Source organism: Rhyacophila brunnea, unplaced genomic scaffold (assembly GCF_057557595.1).
Source record: "Rhyacophila brunnea isolate RB1 unplaced genomic scaffold, BYU_Rbru_1.0 scaffold_22, whole genome shotgun sequence".
NCBI lineage: Eukaryota > Metazoa > Arthropoda > Insecta > Trichoptera > Rhyacophilidae > Rhyacophila > Rhyacophila brunnea.
The window spans coordinates 18,004,343-18,025,782 of record NW_028232882.1 but is presented as its reverse complement, the minus strand read 5'-3'; the positions used below and the strand labels follow the sequence as shown (position 1 = coordinate 18,025,782).

The window sequence follows — 21,440 nt, the reverse complement described above, 5'->3', positions numbered from 1 at the left end:
ACGATAAAAAATTATATTGATAATCTCTGTGATCCCAAATTTGACAAGAATTAGGCATTTTATTATTCAAAAAATCGGCAAGATTAACACATTTGAAGATGATTCTAAAGATACTTTTTATAAGCTATGTCTTTGACCATTTAAGTGTGATAAACATGTTATGAATAATGATTGCTTTATAATAATTATTGACCTAAGAATAAGGTAGTGTTTTTTTGAAATACGCCATTTCTTTTGTCATTCCCTAGTGGTTAAGCTACAACATATGGCCGTAGCCATAAATTGACAAACTATAATTAAAGTAGTGAGTAAAATTATGTTAACGCGCGTGTTTGACGCGTTTTTCTTACGCGAATTTTCTTACGCGTATTGCAACATTAGAGCGAGAGGTTTAAAAGAATACTATTTTATGTAACAAAAATACTTTATGTAGTCATCAAATGTTTAAAATAACTATTAAGGATAATAAGGCTTCAAAATTATATAAATAGATTATCTACAACGTTTAAGGAGTGTCCAGGATCATGGTTTGAAAATACAATAAAAACTCAATTTTGACCTACGACGAGCACGTGGGCCGTTAATGAGATACCTCTACCAAATGTATTTAACAATTATTATTATATTATTTATTTTATGACTATATATTATTTACATTCCTAATATCCAGTATGTAAAATATTACAATGTTTTCAGGATTATTCGAGGGCAAACGGAGTGACAGGTTATGATTATTTTATGTGAAGGTACTGAAAAACAGTATAATCTAAAATGTCACCTGTCAACTGTACCTCTAACCCAGAATATAATTATTCATCGCTGACATAAAGAAATTATTTTTTTTCCATTCAGATTACAAATTTGTGATAGTCCTGATAAATGAGGTTTTATAATATATTTTTTTACAAAGATTCTTTGAAAATTTCACAATTCATCCGTACTTTCTTCTGAATTTCATAAGAAACTGATGATAGTAATGAAATTTGGATAATTACTAAGTATAAACAATAACTAGTTATTTCTAATTGAAATGGTAAAATGAAACATCTTAGTATATGACGTATAGCTCTGCCAATGAGAACTTGTATGAGTCTTCTATAGGAAAGATTAATATTTTTTATACAGTCATAGTGAAATGAACGATAAATCATTATCAAAATTACTTCTATTTTTTATACATATTATTATAATGTATGAGAAAGAAAATACTTGTAATTTTTATTCAAAGAAAGATGTATTTATGCACAATGATTTTATTTCCTATTGGTTACCTATATAAAAGTCTCATTCTTTCAAAAATAAGAGACGTGATATAATGAAAATATTTGATAAATATACCTATCTACTACAATATAGTATACCTACTATTTAAAATCCATTCTTCTTATTGTACACTTAATTTACACTTAATTTACAGTTAATTTACATTAAGTACAAGCTATTTTGCTTGACGTAACTAGCCATGGCATAAGCATTGACTGATATGCATACAAAAAGGAGAGAATTTAACTAATAATTCACAACTTCAAAATATTCATTTGTCTATTAAGCTCTGTATCAAAAAAACAATAGATAAATCTATTTAAGTGTTTTATTGTAGGTTCTCAAAAAAGATTCTACAATGTTAATGATTGTACGGATGTACAATCATTTAAAAATACTAGTTTAAGAATTGATATCCGACAAAAGACATTATAGACTACAGTCTTCAATTAAATCAGTCTCAATAATGACATAATGTGAAAATTTTACGTTGTTAATCTTGGGGAGGGTTTCCAACCTTTTCTATGCCCCATACACTAGCAAATAATATCACATTCGATAAAAAAGTGGAATGATTGAAACTATAAAATATATTGAAACTTTTCAGGATACCATTTGTCTTGTTTTAGACTTTCAATGCATCTTTTATTAATAAACAATTCAAAAATATTGTTCATTATTAATTTTTAATTTTGGAAATAATTATAGCATTATCTTTTGATGCGTCCATTAAACAAAATCAATTTTCAATTATTTGTGGATGATCAAATGACTCCTAAAATATTGTTGTTAGTGAATTTTTAGTAATTTGATATTATATCGTTTCGAATCATATAAGAGTAAAGCGTCAAATACATTATCATCACGCTGTGTGCTGTCACAGTAAGCTGCCGCTACGGGAAAAAAGTGTGTAATGTCTTTTTCTTGGTATTTAAAATGTTATCAGACTGATGCTCCCATCCCGTAAGCACATTTTGAACATTTAAACAAACATTGTCAATTGGCAAAATCTGCCGAAATCGCCAGAAAAACGATGAGGTCATCTCATACATACCACGTCACATCGGCAACCGCATGACTCAATGAATGTTTTTTATTATATTTTGTTTGCCTACACATTTTCGACTCACGTAAAAATACGCTCATTGTTTTAATTTTTTTACTCTAATTTTAACGTATGCACACCTAGAAACCGTTAAAATTAATTGAAATTACTATGAATAATGAATAATAATTCAGAATACTAATAAATTAGAGTTGGCATTTTGCATAATTGAATTTATAGAGATAATGATCATTCAAAATATTCTGCGGAATGACGAAACCATTGACCAGATTTGCTGCCGTACTAGCGCATGTGACAGCATGTGACGTGACCATAATGTAATCGCAGCATAGGCAAATACTATAGGACACACAGTACAATTCAAAGAATAGTAAACGAAACAGTGAAATATTCAAATCATTATAAAGAGGTAGTCAAAAAAGTTTAAATATTTCAATACTTTTGATTCGATACAAAACTGGTATTGATGCTTTATGATATAATCTACAATTATTCTACAATATAACAACCCAAAGTGTGGTAATTATAATCTTGTCTGTATGCATACTAGCCATCGTCATTTGTTTTAAGTCTATGTTAGTATTTATTATTACTATGGCTACCACTGCTGGCGGTGTCGAAGCCTGATGAATCAGACTTGTCTACAATGGCACCGTTTCTGTTGATGACTCCAGCCTGGTCAGGACTACCAGGGTGACTGTGGCTGTGTCTGTTCTCGTCACACGCCACGATGAACTGCTCAGCTATCGTTCTATAAACAATCAGTTATATGTTTCATGAGATATCATTATCAAAAATTTACTACATTGGTCATTGGTAAATAGTATATTACCAGTGGCTTGTTGGGATAAGAGCCAAAATCTAGGGGTAGTATTTTAGCCTTGATTTCATACTTACCCTTTGGTTTTTTTGTTATAATAAATTTTATTTTTGCATTCGTATAGGGACCCAGCGAAGCTATTCTATACACAAGTCGGCTATCAGCGGCTATCCACGGTAGTTTATCATATTTATGTATTGAGGAGATTAATTATTACAATAAGTTAACCGTTTAAACTTTAAAAAACGTGTTATGTTTTAACAGCCCCTCTCTTGGTTGTGTTAACTTTTAGAGCAATATAGACAGTTTTGACAGTTTAGACGGCTATCTTATTGCAACAATTATAATACTCAATACATAAATATAATAAACTACCATCGATAACCGCCTTGTGTAATGAATAGACCCAATGGTCATATACCTACTCAAGCCATCAAGCACTGTTTCGGTATTTTTCAGATAATTTCAAGTACAATACGGAATTAGGTGTGTTAAAAGGGTATCGGACTTAGAAATTTTAGGCTTTCATTGGATTGGATATACCATCAAAAATAATTTTATGATTTGCGGTCATATAAAAAAAATGATTGCTTATGTCAGAGTTTTCAAACTTTTCAGACTGTCCCTTATAGAAAAAATAGTGCCTACCGCTTTTTGGAGCATAATATGTTTCATGAATATAATCATGAAAGCACGAAAGCAAATGAAACATGAAATCATGAAAAAACGAAGAACGTTCAATTGAAATAAAAAAACTACTAAATTAAATCGTGATGTCTGTTCTTATAAAGGTAAAATATATATATCACCACTGTAAAACATATAAAGTGACGCATGTTTTTTTAAACCATGTCTGACCCGAATAAGATCATAAGATGGGCCTCCAAGACTAGAGAGATTTTTTGGTACTGTTCGGTTATACGGAATACAGCGGAAAACGCATTTTGAAAATAGCCGATAAACTGGATTATTTGTTAGGTTAACCTAACACAACCTAACCTAACCTAAACTAACCCAAACTAACAAATAATCCAGTGTGTCGGCTATTTTCAAAATGCGTTTTCCGCTGTATTCCGTATACCCGAACAGTACCGATTTTTGTTTTTGCGAGAAATGGATGTTAACCATTTGCTCAACCTTATGGGTCCTTTTTTTACATTGTTGTATTTTTTGCCTCTTTTGAGGATCCTTGCGCCCCTTCCACATTGGAAATCTATTTGACAATTCATCAGTTATACTATGTCACCTCATTTTCACTCATCATATTATGTCATTTAAAGTTAAAATTGTAAAAATCACCTGTCCAAGCCAGTGTACGTCCTGATGACATCAGCCTCCGTCATGTTCTTCGCCTTCTTCTTGCTCTTCTTGACTTTGTGGTGAGGGTTGACCGGAATCTGTTGATGCTGCATCTGCATGTTCCTGTGATCCATCGGCATCGGCATCTGCCTCTGTCTGTAGATCCTCTCGAGGGACCTGGTCAGCTGGTCGCTTCGCCTGCGGCCCTGGCTGCTCGGCGAAGAGCTCCCGTAGCGTTTACGCTTGATGCGAACCTAGAAATGACCACAGACATGGTTAAAATATTTCAGAAAATAGTAATTATTATTGAATCCCCTTTATTAAATTATATATCAAGCAACAACCAAAATCTACAGGTAAATATTTAAGATTAAATAAATATTTGACACGACTATATGCATAGCCAGTACCTTTATTTTTAATAAAAAAACAAAACTTAAGGGGGGACATGCTCAGCGTACGTGAAAATGGAGCTTTTATGCTATTTTCAAAGCATGATCCTGGAATTCCTTAAACGTTGTAGATAATATATTTACATAATTTTGAAGCCTTATTATCCTTTATATTTATTTTAAACATCTGATGATTACATAAAGTATTTTTAATACATAGTATTCTTTTAAACCTCTCGCTCTAATGTTTTAGAATATAGTCATATTTCAGTACGTCCATGTGAAGTGGTGTTAAGATTTTTTATATTTATTAATTTTATAAACCATTAGTAAAATTTATGTCGACATTATTATAGTAAAATATTTACAAAAAAAAAAAAATATATTGATAATCTCTGTGATCCCAAATTTGACAAGAATTATGCATTTTATTATTCAAAAAATGGGCACGATTAACACATTTGAAGATACTTTAAACGTATATTATTAAAAAAAACTCAAAATCGGCCAACATTATTCAATGTACCAGTGCCTGAATCATTAATAATTATTATGACATTATGTAATCATTCAATACATTTATGGATCCTTATTGTAAGACAAATCTAAAAACAACGAATTGTATATCGTGGTATGGAAAGGTGCATGTTGCGCATAATGTAAATATTCCATAAAGAAAACAATGAATAAATAAGGTGGATAAGTCAATCGGCGAGTGGAAAACCGCTGGACAAATGCAGTCATATTATAGTGGTAGACAATGGAACATTGATTGACCACAGGGGTATCTTAAGAGCCACTATATCGATGAACTCACCAAGTTAGGAGGATGTACATGGCAGTTAAGAATTAGGGATCGAAAAGATTGGAGGCAGCTAGCTCCTAGGAGAAACTTTATTCCAGTATTCAAGTACTGAATCGACCTTACGAGGGAGAAGTACTACAGAAATGCTCCTATAAAGTACAGTCCTATACTTCTGGTACAGCCGGTATAACTGGTGATGCTTTAATCTAAGCATCGGACCCCGTGATACGCTTGATTAAGACCGAGTTTAGTGCGGGACGGGTTGGTTTGTGATGAAAATGAATGACTTACTATGTATACTATGAATTAGGCATTTTATTATTCACAAAATGGGCAAGATTTACACATTTAAAGATATTGATTATAAGCCATGTCTGACCATTCAAATGTGATAAACATTATACGAATAATGTTTATAATAATTATTGACCTAAGAATAAGGTAGTATTTTTTTGAAATACACCATTTCTATTGGCATTTCCCAGTGGCTAAGCTATAACATACGGCCGTAGCCATAAATTGACAAACGATAAATGAAGTAGGGAGTAAGATCATGGTAACGTGCGTGTTTGAACATGTACCGTTTAAAAAAAATCGGTTCGGTATTTTGATGTCGAATATCGATCTTCGGGGCGAAATTTCATATTTACAATAAGTACATATTTATGATATGTACAATTTATGGATGTGACTTGCAGGGCAATTGCTTTTAATTTCATATTATAACACAATCTAAAATCTCTACAATTCAACTAAAACATTAAGTTTTCCACGGTCATGGAAACCGTAATTAGGTACATACTCGGGAAATCGACACTATTAATCTTGTCAACCAAAAATCAGAAAATTCGACTGAAAGTGACAACAATTTTGGCGTAATTCACCGCTATATTATAATAATATGTAACATGACTTTCTTCGACATCGTTGTCAACGACGGGTCTTGGCAACTCTGGCGGTAAATGAAACAATGACTGTTGAAGAAACATAATATGATTGTAAAAAGAAATCTTCTAATCTAACCTAATGTAATGTGCTGATAATCTTTACCTGCATGTATGAAGAACATCAAAAGCTCCTTTCGAATACCCTTTAAAGAATTAGAAACTGAATTTTTAACAGTTTTTTATGGATTTTCATAGTTAAAATCCTTGTTAACGTAGACATCAATAGAGTACCAAACTAACTATAGTTGGAAATTGAAGAATGTATTTTAATTGAAAAATATTCAACGATTTTATCGATTTGTACCAACCTACGAAATAAATAAAAACGAGGGATTAATCAGTTTCGTGAAGAAGTCGTTATTCCCATTTGAAAGCATGTACATTTGCAATTAAGAATGATGTGCCATGAGTGACAAAAAGCATACTTATTTTCTTCTTGATTAACTGAAGTCCTTAATAAGCGAAGGTAATATTAATTGTACAATCACACTGTAAAATAAATCTTCGATTTGCCGCCCTTAAGCGCCCGCTAGACGCTCATGCTTTACCACAAGCTTACATGCACAAACCGGTTTGTATCGAGAAGTCCGTGTGTATGGACGGGAAAACTGTAGCTCGCACAAACCGAAAAGCGCTGTAAAAGTAGTTTGCACAGACTATACCGCGCAGGCAAATCGCTGCCGCCTAGACGGCGCTTTAGACAGTTTGTAGGCAACGTAAGTAGGTACTTCAAATATCTCATCATACCTATAATATTAAGTTTACGTAATTGAATATATATTTTTTTATACAGTATTTTACAGTACCGTCGGGGTGTTTCGTATCCAAACATCCCCGCTTCGCGCGTTCTTCTCTGTTCTCTCTGTATATATTAGAACAGTGGTTCTTAACCTTGTTGGAGGTACTGACTCCCACCAGTTTCATATGCGCATTCACCGAACCCTTCTTAATTGGAAAAATAAAATATGATTTTTTTCAAATTCAAAACATAGGTATATATTTTACTGGTGCATTAACATCACTTGAATCACTCAAGATTCTAAACGTCTGTGGTCTCGTCGAGATGAAGGCTGAATTTTCCCGGACTTGAAATCAGATCTGCAACTACTTGAGCCAAGATGTCTTTGCTCATTTCTTCTATTCTGTCGCTGATGGTGTCATTTGAAAGAGGAATTTGGGATAACTTAACTTCAGCCGTTTTTCCCAGCATGATATTCGCCATCTTCAACACAGCTGGTTTTATGCGTGTTTCACCAATGGTGTGTGGTTTGCCCTGCTTTGCGATCAGGTAAGCAACTTCGTACGATGCTGTGAGGATCGGTTTGTTGATGGGTCCAACGCCGAGAACATGCAGAGTAGCATTTTCATCGAATCTAGCTCTCTTCACCTTGAATTCAGCGAGCGTTGTGTTCTTGTATTTTCCATCTCCATGCAGCTTAAGCAAATGTTCTCTTAGTTTTGCCGGTGCTAGACTAGAATTGCTCAAATTGGTGTGTGTCTTGACCTCCGCCGAACCCCTGAGACTGACTCACCGAACCCCTGGGGTTCGATCGAACCCAGGTTGAGAACCACTGTATTAGAAGCTTGTTAACTCTTTTCCTTCAAGTTACGATTGTTACTTAGTCAGGACGTTAGTTTTCTGTGAATGGCTCCGTTATACGAAATTAGTCTAATATAAAATGCAACTTGCATTGTTTGCACTCTGCTGTATTTGTAGTCTATGTAATTATTTTGCCCTTTCAAATATCCAAATAAAGGAGTGTAATTTATATTAGATTATGGCAAGGCAGTAAAATTTACAATGACGCAATAAGTATGCCGTTCATAGCTTATTACAAAACCTGTCCATCTTCGTTTTCTAAACGAATCGGGCATTTTACTGTTTAGTTTTCATGAGAACTGAAACGGTATTACGAAAGTCTCCTTTCTAACCATCAATAGCATCTACATTTAATGATATTCATTGCTGAATTGCAACCGGAATATGAAATTGACAGTACCTCCATTTATTCACTTGATTTGTTTATACTTCGGCCGGTTGATTGTTTGCCCGCTTGCATAATTTGTGATTCGCGAATGCATAATGCGTTTGAGACGTTGCAATATATTACTGCAGACTGGAATGGATCGGTGATTTCGATGCCTCTGTCATGTGATGGATGTTAAATATGCAAGCAGTGATGCAAAGAGGACTTCAACTAGGCATTTGTTGCCCGCAATCTTTATTGATAGGTTTTATAAATACCTATGCATGCCAGTAAATTACCTATATTAGCTAAATAAATTGCAAACCTTTCATTAAACTATTTCTCATTTATAACACGTTTGAAGAATGCAATCATCATTATTGAACATACATCATTTGGAAACATATCTATCTAGTAAAAAGATAATTTAATCTAAAAATATATATTAACAACTACAAGTACCAAGGTTAGTAGAGACCAAATGAAAATATTCAGAAAGAAAAAGACGGGATAGGCTAATTGATGTATATAACAATGTATTTTTTGTTAAAAATAGAAGAGTCGAACTTAACACACCACTGAAATGTAATATTTTGCAATCAAATACCCTCATTTAAATATAAGTATTATATATAAATTTGAGCATTCCTGAAAATCTTCCTCTTAAATGGGTACCCATTCAAACATATCACTCGACATTGAAGTTAAAGTCCCTCCACCAAACTCGCCCCGTACCACCCTTGGTCTTAATCGAGAGTATCACGGGACCCGTCAATTGGTGATGTGAAGCATCTAAGAATTGGCCTGGGAGTGTCCTGGGAGAAGATGCCCAAGACTTAGATTGCTACGCTCAAAGTGAGCTCTGACTGAGTTTACTGAGTTTACTCTAATGCAAAGTGCCAGGGAGAGAAAAAGCACATGGAAATTACTAAAAAGAAAATGAAGCTACTTGTTTATTAAATCAAAGAACGAAGCTAATAACTTTTTTGAACGAGTGACAAGTTGAACAGTAATGCAAGTTCACTACGTCATAAAATCCATAAATACGCTACCCACTACCTAGTTCAAATAAGACATTGAATTTGTACGTACTTTCTTGCCGCCCATTTCATTCAACCGCTCTTGTACAATCTACAATAATGTTACGCATAGATAAGGCGGGACTGTCTCTAGGCAATTTGGTAATACAAATGTGTGTACAGTAACGTAACTAGGCTAAACGATGCCCGCATGCAAAAAGATAAAGCTTTCCCAACCGTGAATGCGTAATGTCTTACCATGTCATTGGTGGCATACGCCGGATACATCTGAGGATGGTGAGAGTACACTATCTGATGGTGAGAAGGCGGCGGCATCGCATGAGGACCAGCTGGCATCATGGGGAGAGTGGCGTATCCAAGACGAGACGCAGCCACTGGCACCATCGGCATAGGAATGGGACGTCCCATCTGAAAGAAATATGATAAAAGTTGTTTTACAAAAATGTCACGTCTTCAAATTGTGAATTAGTAATCATCAAAACAGCGACAAATAATATTTTTTTTTCTTTCTTTAACACTACAACACGCCACGAGTTCAAAATACATTAGTAGTGTAGTAGTAGCAACACTAGCAACCATACGCTCCACATCCTAAAACGCCCCCCCCAGGCCTCAAACATTATCAGCCCCTTACATATCGCTAAGTTTAAGAGTAGTGTAATGCTCTACAGCAGCGTTTACCAAAATTAAACCACTAAACGATATCTACAACAATTTTTAACATTCTGTTTAAAGAAATCTTATAAAACCTCCATCAAATGAACATACAAATGTATAAAAACATTTCTTATTTTTGGCACGGGTATTGTGATGCGTGTCCGGTATGCTTGTACGTATGCAGTTCGCCGTATTACACTTCACCGTGAAATGTTATATGGCCGTATATTAAAGTCCGTCCAACCTCTTTGGGTAGTATAGTACTGACTAGGGAATCCAATCCCGAGCCAAAATTCTGATCCCGGGATTACAATTTGACAATCCCGGGATTGACATTTTTTTCCATTGTTAATATAAAAATTTTATATTTACAAATAACATTGATAAAATCGGTCAAAAATAAATCTAGTATAATTTATACTATTGGAGACATTTATTGTTAATATTGTATACGTTCAATCTTGTAAATACACAAGTTTAATGGAGTAAATAATATTGTAATATAAATAATAATGTGAATTGAATATGAGATTGCTGTTTCTGGTAGTAAAGACATAATGAATGGATTAGCGAGATTTAAAATAGTAAAGCAAATAATCATGGCGTACGTATGGCCTTTCCGCATCATAAATCTAATTAGCCAGCCAAATATGAAACTGCCGTAAAACGTATGATATCATGGTAGAATTACTTTGTTAAAAGTGCGAAGCATTGTTTTTTTCCAATCTTTCTCATTTTTAATAGTGCATGTGAAAAAATAAAATGAATCGGCAACCTACACATGGGTATAAATCAAACTTCATTCAAACTCAGTTTATTTCTAATGTAGTTATTTTTTATTAAAATTATTTTTTCCGTTTTATTTTCGCTTTTATTTTATTTTACATAAAAATTGATAAAAAAAATCAATCCCGAAATCCCGGGATTCATAGGTATCGAAAATAGCCCGGGATTGGAATCCCTAGTACTGACATACAGTTCATGTCTAAATAAAACACTGTTTTTGTCAGTTTACACTTTACTGGAAGTCAGCAGCAAATAAATGTTGAAAATAGCTGATATAATGGATTATTTGTTAGGTTAGGCTATGTTTTCATTCTTAAATTCATGATTTTTGCCAAAATCAGCAATGAAAATTGAATTAATATTCAAAATAAAATTAGAGACCGTATAGTACCTATATGGTCATCTCTTTCCGATAGAAAGCTCACGGCGAACTGTGCCACAGTGAAATGTTTTACGTACAATTTACATGTAACCATTGTGATGTCACCCACGGTAGCCGCGCGGCTTAAACGTTGGACTATAACGCTGTGGGTCCCAGGCTCGAATCTGTCTCGAAGTCTGGCAAGTACACATATTGTTTTTCAATTTGTGTGTGAGTCATGGTATGGACCTAATAGGTTGAGCAAGTGGCTGACATCCATTTCTCGTAAAAATAAAAACCTGTTAACACAAACCTCTACTCTGTGGAGGCCATATGATCCTATTAGGATCGGACATGGTCGGAAAATTGTGATGTACGGAAAAATACATCGAAATGCTGTGGTTTTCGTTAATTCCAGCGTCTCACGCTAGGGTCGCGTTAAAACATAGATAATTGAGTCATGATAACATTTCTGGTATAGATTAGATTCCCATACATAGGTACACTTTACAAAATCATTATATTATCACTCTGAGATATCACTGGTTACAACAATTCTGACCAATCGGACATAGTTAAGTACCAACATAACAAAGCGTGCTTAATGATTTCCTCGTTTGTCGGGAAAGTAAGCAACCGTGAAGTATGCAAGTGTCTACCTATCCAGTAACTAGTTTAGATCCAACATTAAATCTGCCACGGAGCACGTATCGTGATTTCTATCAAGATATACGGATAATATAATAATTACGTCTAGTTCTTTACTGGAACACCACTGGCCCTGTCGATTGGTACGGCGTCCAATTGTCTCCATTATCTTAGATACGATTGTTACAATGATTTTATATTTCCAACAATGCGCCTACAATCTACATGAAGCATGCATGTTAGACAGTGACGTCCCTAGATAAAATGCCGCCCCTAGGCAGCGCCAAAATGCCACCTCATTTTTTTATACATTATTTTTATCATCCTTTCATGAGTAGGTACAATATCTGAGAAATGTGTTGGACTACCAAAATATCAGACTAATTATTCTCAAATCTGCACGTGTCGTTTCTGGTCACCAAGGACGTCGAAGGGCAACGGAAGTAAACTATATATCACGAACCCTACAAAACCAGAGAGCTGATTTTTTTAATGGAAAGATATTTTCGTTAATACTAAGTTTAGGTAGCTATTTCTATATATTCCGAATGATTGTCCTCGATTTGCCGCCCTTCGAGTAACTGCCGCCCCAAGCGACAGTCAACCTGCCTACCCCCACGGGACGTCACTGATGATAGATATCACTGGCATATTACGAGTAAAGTACTCAACCGTTGTGTGCTACCTTTAATCACGTATGGATGGGAAAAATTGACGCACAGTGTAATAAATATAAACAGGTCCGAATTATGGCATTGGCAGATTAGACAATCGCCCAGGACTATGATAAAATACTTTTTTTAAAGTGTTGACTACACAAAATATCAGTGGGTTTATTCTATACACAAGGCGACTATTGCAGATTGTTTATAATTGATACAATACATTAGCCGTCTAAACTGTCTATCTCGCTCTAAAAGTTAACACAGCCAAGAGAGGGGCTGTTAAAATATAGCACTTTTTGACAGTTCAGGTTTAGACAGTAAACTAAACTTATTGTAACAATTAACCTCCTCAATTCATAAATATGATAAACTACCGCTGATAGCCGCCGATAGCCGCCTTGTGTATATAATAGAGGATAAACCCACTAATATAATAATTATTGTCATGGTATACATAAACTGATTTATTATTCAGTACTAGCTGAAGTACCCAGCTTCGTACAGGGTCGTTTCGTGGTTATATTTATCTTAGATATTTGAAAAATAAGAAGAGGTTATTATTTTTTTTATATTAAAATATCTGTGTAATACAATATGGCAATATGAAAATAATTCTAATAGGAGTAAAGGTCAAACATATAAGAACACTAAATTAAAATCGAATCCAAAATATGAAAACGTTATTAATGTTATTAATATGTAGTAAAAAAAAAAATCAAAATTGGATGGAACAAACAAACTTTGTATTTTATATAATAATAATTTAGAAACCTTCGCAGGTGTGCGCACGACAACTCAACAAAGTTTCATTGCAATCGGATGAATGGTATAGGAACGCATATGAATAGAAGAATAAGAAGATGGTAGTACTTATTCAGAACCCTTCGCGGGCGTGCTCACAACAACTGGTCAAAATTTCATCGTAATCGGATGAATGGTATAAGCACGCATACAAATAGAAGAAGATAGAATATAAGAAAAAGAAAATAGTTGTATCAATTCAGAAACCTTTGCAGCGTGAGCACAACACTTGATCAAAATTTCATTGCAATCGGATGAATGGTATAGGAACGCATACAAATATAAGAAGAAGATGGTTGTACTAATTGTTGGCACAATTACTGACGAAAATTTTATTGCAATCGGATGAATGGAATAGAAACGCATACGAATAGAAGAAGAAGAAGAAGATAGTTGTACTAATTCAAAAACCATTGCGGGTGTTACCACAACAACTGACGAAGGTTTCATCGCAATCGGATGAATGGTATAGGGACCATACGAATAAAAAAAGATAGAATGAAGAAGAAGAAGAAGAAGAAGAAGATGGTTGTACTAATTCAGAAACCTTCGCGGGTGTTGGCACAATTACTGACGAAAATTTTATTGCAATCGGATGAATGGAATAGGAACGCATACGAATAGAAGAATATAGAATAGAAGAAGAAGAAGACGATGGTTGTACTAATTCAAAAACCATTGCGGTTGTTACCACAACAACTGACGAAGGTTTCATTGCAATCGGATGAATGGTATAGGGACCATACGAATAAAAGAAGATAGATTGAAGAAGAAGAAGAAGAAGAAGAAGAAGATGGTTGTACTATTTCAGAAACCTTTGCGGGTGTTAACACAACAACTGACGAAGGTTTCATCGCAATCGGATGAATGGTATAGGAACCATACGAATAAAAGAAGATAGAATGAAGAAGAAGAAGAAGGTGATAATTTTTCTAATTCAGAAACCTTCATGGGTGTGCGTACAACCGCTTACCATAATTTCATTGCAATCGGATGAATGGTATAGGAACACATACGGGACAGACACACAGACAGACACACAGACAGACAGACATACAGACAGACAGACATTCATTTTTATATATTAGTATAGCCTATACTCTTTGCGCAAGTGCAAGGCAATAAGTTAACAAAGTTTTATCGCAATCGGATGAACGGTATGGCTGCGCATTAAATACGAACAAACAAACACACAAACACACAAATATTAATTTTTATATATTAGAAGATGTCTATATATCTATCTATAGTCCATAGACCAAGAAAATATATAATAATGTGCAATACATAATCACTATAATCAGATTAGGGATAATAAAAATAAACATTAATTTAAATTATATTCTAATAACTTGGGGTTTTTAGGTGTCCTTAAAACTATTAACCCCCTGGACCCCATCAAATGTAAATTCGATCCTACACCTGTATTAATCATAAACGTGCAAGCCAACATTACATTCATTGTCCATTTTTAAAATTTAACTTCTTTCACTTAGTGTAAAATGCTCTCATGTATTTTATAAAAGAATATTCTTAAAAGAAAATTTAGATAAAATATCCTTGATAGTCTAATACAGGCCTTTCAAATAATATAAGATACCTACACCACGTTCTACATACTTAAGCAGATACCTGATATAAATTGTATTGAGGGCATCACATTGCATCCTTCAAATCCTAATGGTCCAATCACGATGTGTTATCGTAATTGTATAACATCTGAGCCCTCAACACTAGCAATACAAAATATAATGTTATACGTACCTAATACTTAAAAATCAGCGGGAGATGTTAGCAATGATATTTCAGCGAAGTGAAATTTTGCAGTCAGGAGTTATTTTAATATTATAAGAAAATATATAATAGGTAGGTACAGTGGAGCTAAAGCAACATAATAACAAAACGAATTTTTCTTAACAATAAACATTGATTTATTTACTCTCTCTTATTGATCTTGGTCTTTCCGTCATAACTGAGGTCGTAACTAGGGATTCCAATCCCGTGATCCCGAACTATTTTCGATACCTATGAATCCCGGGATTGGTAAACATGATCCCGAAATTTACGGGATTGATTTTTTTTATCAATTTTTATGGAAAATAAAATAAAAACGAAAATATAACAGAAAAAATACTTTTTAATAACATATAACTACATTAGAAATAAACTGACTTTGAATGAAGTTTGATTTATTATCCATGTGTTGCCAATTCATTTTATTTTTTCACATAAATTAATAATAATTACAAGATAAAAAGAACTTTTTATATACAACGTTTTTAAATTCTGTTGAACCATATAAACTTGACTTGACTAGCTTAAACGATCAAAAAAATTTATACTTGACAATATGACATATTGATTTCCATAGTAACGCGCGTAATGTATATTATAAATAATTTAGTTGTTAGGACCCCAGACCAGCATAGCAACCAATAATGGTGTCGAAATAACTTTTCATACAAAACAGAATTAACTGGAAATGAATTCAATTCTACTTAAAGATGGCTAAAAGTATTAAAAAATTGCATTGGCATTGTGTTCTGATATGTTCTAAAAGTTTCAAATGTCTAGCTAGTCGGGAAAGTAGTTAAAAATCGATTGCAAGATTTGTACCGGACAAAGAACCAACGGACAAAATAAGAATACGAGCTAAGAAAAACGATGTAAAAATGAGAAAGATTGGAAGAAACAATGCTTCCCACAATATTAAAAATAAAATATGTCTTAAATAGTATTAATTATACTAGATTTATTTTCGACCGATTTTATCAACGTTATTTGTATATATAAAAATGTACCTAATATTAACTCTTGAAAAAAGTGCCAATCCCGGGATCGTCATATTGTTATCCCGAAATCCCAGGATCAAGATTTTGGCTCGGGATTGGATTCCCCAGTCGTGACCACCCTCCATGACTCCCTACCCCTATCGGTCCCCTGTTTCTCTCAGGATAGAGTGAAGCAAGTTCTTTCGTTAAGTTGACGCTGTTCCTCTGTTTTACATTTCTTGGTGGCTACCCAAAACCAACAGTCCAAGTTATCCGGCCCGCACTGACTAATATGTCAAAAAACTGCAGAATACGTCTCAGACAATATATTATCTAGAGCCGTTCCTTCATCTGGAGTTTCTGGATGATTGACTGGCCTCTCCAAGAAATACGAAGCATTCGGCGCCAACACCACATTTCGAAGACATCAATAATTGTCTTCAGCAATCAGCTCCCTTGCCTTGAGATACTACGTATACGCGATAAAATATTAAAAAAAAAAACACACATTTACCTCAAAATACACAATGATAAGAACAAAGTGTCACTGAAATAATATGTAAAAGACTGCCCCCTAGTCGGGAAATTGTGTATTAGTTGACGTCTACTTTTCCATATATGTATCTATGTTTCTATAATATATTATATCTAACTATCTTTCATATTGTAATATACCTACCACTACTTTTATTCAACGAATAATAATTCACACGATTAAGAATGTAACATTCCTTATATTAATTCCATAATTTAACCTAAAATGATTTTTTTCTACTATAGTTTTTTGTATATGTCAGCAATTATATTATATCCTTTAATACATAGCCCCTGCAAAACAATTCACTCCATAAGAATAACGGTAGGTAGGTACTCATATTCTGTTCTTCGGACGTTTTCTATGTGAAAAGTGTTCTGAAATCATGCGTTTTTGTCACAATCCACTTAATAATATTTTAACTTTAGTCCCAATATCGCATGGATCTACCTACAAGTTAGCCAAAACCGACTATTATAGACAGGCCGGAGCACTGAATTGCTAATTACAGTGCTAGTTATTCATTATTATTTTCGAATTTAATTAGATAATCTGTTCGTTCAAACCAATTAAAGTATTACCATGTATTTCAATATGAAATAATCATCATTTTCTAGAAACAGTTTGCCAAATTGCACTCGAAGTATGAGCAATTACAACCATTATAAGCTGTTGTCCAATGAGTAATAATATTTGAACAAATCATTATACTTTTATACTGTGGTGAGCTTAGTTCTAAATTCGAACACCGGAAAATGTACGGTGGCATATCTATAGTACTACGATCGAAATTTATTAACAGTTTCATATCACGGCCCGACTATCGTAGGCCTTGATGTAAGTTATAGCCGTATTTTATCGATAATTTCACGTCCTCGTATAAACGAAAACGACATCATAATAATATTACTATGGATGCACAAAATATTTAATACGAATGGGCAAGTCGAGTAATTTTAGATTATTAATTGAGCCACAGCATTTCTATTTACTTAATCAATTGAGTTATATCTCGATGTTCATTTAAAATGAGTCGAAATCGTACTGTGAAATTATCATTCAACATTGCATGCAACCATTGATGTGTTATTAGATACTTGGAATAAATGCAGCCTGTATTGAGCTGTATCAAATTGACCGCCGCACCTGATGTTAGCCGTGGTAATCGACCTTTCGCATATTGCAGGTATTACAGCCATACATTCACCTGCCAGTAACTTACCACGCTACAATCTAATATTAGATACGAACTTGCCAGGAGAAATCATAAATAAGAAACGAAAAAGATCGTCTGATATCTATCTGTACATAGAGGAAACTATGCCACATATGAAGGTTTCCTACAACACCTGTGATTAAACTACATACTTATGCATTCTCCTATAAGCATAAAAATGACCTAACAATACTATTGTCTCGTATTAAAGCATGGACATTTATTATCTCACTGCATCAAACCTAAATTGTGTCGCTAAAGATCATAATATTTTACTGATATCACTGTACCTGCATATAAGAGACTATGAAGGTTTCCTACAACACATTTGATTAAACTACATACCTATGCATTCTCCAATAAGTATAAAAATTAACTTTTAATATTATTGCATTGACCAAACAAACCTAAATCGAGTCGCTGAAAATAGGTACCTAGGTACGCTGCGAAATTGAATGAATTAATATTTCAACGGTTTCCAATACCTAAAAAATAAATTAATAATGTATTCACAATGTACAGCTCATTTAACTACATTTTTCATATTATAATAAGACAGGCACATTAATTGTAATATGTAGGTACTATTTTATTTAAGAGCAAAATAATAATTTTGATCAAATCAAGAAAAAAGTGTTGCAAGTCATCGGGACCATCGAGTATATCGTACGGTAAGGTGGCCATTTAAAAAGAAAAAAAACCAGAACATTTTAAATTGCTTTGATAAATGTATATTTCGATTTTAACTTGTCATTGAAGATACACTTTCGTCGTGTTGGCACCCTGAGTATCTTAAAAATAAATAAATTATTAAAAATTTCACGCTTCATTGTAACCAAATGAAAGAATTGTTGTGTTCGGCAACGGAAATCCTTATCAACGGGTCCAGATCCAGTGGTACAGTGGAAGGTGTATGTCAGTAACACGACTCGATGGATGTTAATATTCAGTGATGTTTATTTGTCATGGTCTCCAAATATAGTTACATGGTGTAACGATAAAAGGGAAAGACCTCCAGAGAGTTCGATCCGCGGTGAAACAAGTCGGAGAGTAGAAAAAACTAAGTTTGAACAAGTTGAATCGTCCGAGTTGAATGATGTTAGAATCATTTACAATTAATATTATAAATATGAATTTGTAAGTAGGCAATATTAGTGACACTTGGATAATGTACAATGGTTTATATGGATTAATTGGGGTAGATCAATAATATAATATATATATATTTTTTTTATATTAATAACCATGCCCTTGCTTTTTCGTACAAGGTGGTTGGGTGGGCTAGTTGCATTGATGTGGGGCTAATTAGGTTCCTCCATTTATATCTTTAATTTTCTTTGTGGCCAGGATTAAATATTTTGTGTAGTGTTCTTGTGTTGTTATATTGCTTAGTACTTCGTGAGGCTTTTGGAGGTCAATTTCATGATTATGCTATCTACATTGAGTCCTGAAAGTCCATCGCTCTCTTTCTAGTATAGGGCAGTCGTTGATGACATGTCACACAGTTTGAGATGTGTTGCCGTGACATGGACAACAGTCATCATCCCGCAATTTGAATCTTTTTAGATAAGCTCGCATCGCTCCGTGGCCTGTTAGAATCTGTGTGAGTTCGTGTGATATTTTTAAGTTCCTGCCAAGAGTGATGGCAGAGTTTATGTTTGGAATAAATTTCTGCATTATTGATCCTGTGGCGGATGTTGTGTATCTGTGGTTCCATAGCTTTATTGTGTCTTCGTTTAGTTTTTGTTTTGCGTAACTTAGAGAGAAGTGTGTGTAGGTTAAAGGTCTTTTATCTGTTGTGGCTTGTTTAGCGTATTTATCAGCTTCTTCGTTTCCGGTTATCGCTGTGTGACTTCTTATCCAGAAGAATCTAGGGTTTGTTCCTATCATTTGACGCTGTGTTGATAGTGTTAAAATGTCTCTTACAAGTGGGTGTGTGGATGATGGGTTTTGGAGAGCTACCAGACTGGATTGGCTATCTGAGAATATGTTAACATAGTCGTATCTAACATACTACTTAGACAGGCACATCAATTGGGCGAAACACATCGACTACACATGTAAGAAAGCAGCTCAAATGGGAAAATTCTTTTTAAAAACAGCAAGAGCCACTTGGAGGGCATCTCCTGAAGTTTTGAAAATTATATATCATGGAGCTGTGGAGCCAACCTTAACTTACGCGGCATCAGTCTGGAATAAAGCAACTCATAGAAAATCGGTCAAAAAAGACTGAATTCATTGTCATTGAGGAGATATCATAAAGAGGGGAGTTATGGATACATGACAGAATGAACCGGCACTGACCAGAGTAGAGACACACACTGTCAGCCCCTCACCTACCGTGCTATCAGCCACCGAGCGCGGAAGCATTATACACTGTGACGTGACTCGATATTTTGATGAATTAATATTTTTTGATGTACTCCTAAGCTGTTACAACATTACATCTCACGACTAACCAGATCAATCTCTAAAAAAACCTGTATGTACTAATGTACAGGTTGAATCAGTACGTATGGTCACATTATCATACGGCTATGGTGAAAAGATGGTCGTATCTATTTATTGCTTCAGCAGAACGACTGCAATTACTATTCTGACAATCTATGTATGCAGGTAGGTATGACACGACAAAATAAAATAAAATACAATTTTAGATCTTTCAACGGAGTTTTATGATGAAACATAGATGCATATGTACGTCATTTATTTAACGACGTGTGAAATTTTTATTAATTTTATTTAGGACTAAACAAATTTTATAATATAGAATTATTGTGAGCCATACCATGAACCTTCATTTAGATACATAGCACCCCCTTTAAAGATAATTATTTTCAGTGCCCAACGAGAAAATTCTACCTTTATTTAAATCTAAAAATACAATTGTAATTTGTGTAATTTTTCATTTCAAAAAGCTAGTTTCGAAATGAAATAATTTGAAAATATTTTCCTATACATACAATACTGCCCTTCCAATGAAGAAGGCAGTAACTCGCAAAATTTGTGAAATTGTGTTATGAATGCCATTCGTTAGGTAATTTTGAAAGCTATATATTTGATCACTTTAAAATCAGTATTATCACTAAAATACCGTTAAAATCCTTAGTGAAAAAATAGACATCTTCTAAAATAATACATTTTTTTAGCAAAAAGGCAGTAATTACAACTATTTATTGCAGTTACTGCTTGTGTATTATTACTTTGTTTGTATTTTAACATCCTACAAATGAAAATTATAACCGTTTTTTATTAATTCATAGTACTGAAGTTTGAAAAAAACACATTATGTCATTTATCTCGAATGTGTGTGAGAGTCAGTTACTGCCTTCTTGCTTAGAAGGGCAGAATAGATTGCTGACTATTAATACCTGAATAGAAAAAATAATTATTGTATTGAA

At 33.9% G+C, this 21,440-nt stretch overlaps 1 protein-coding gene across 1 annotated transcript in view; it reads right to left on the bottom strand.

The window, feature by feature from the left end:
• Nucleotides 1–844: 844 nt before the first annotated feature.
• Nucleotides 845–21,440, bottom strand: part of LOC147070130 (uncharacterized) — a 139,154-nt gene continuing 118,558 nt past the window's right edge. Inside the window, exons 4-6 of the mRNA XM_085949370.1 lie at nt 9,837–10,007; nt 4,449–4,702; nt 845–3,080 (exon numbers count right to left, since the gene is read on the bottom strand). Coding sequence (XP_085805496.1) covers nt 2,906–3,080; nt 4,449–4,702; nt 9,837–10,007 — 600 coding nt within the window. The 3' untranslated portion in view covers nt 845–2,905. The remainder of the gene's footprint in view (nt 3,081–4,448; nt 4,703–9,836; nt 10,008–21,440) is intronic.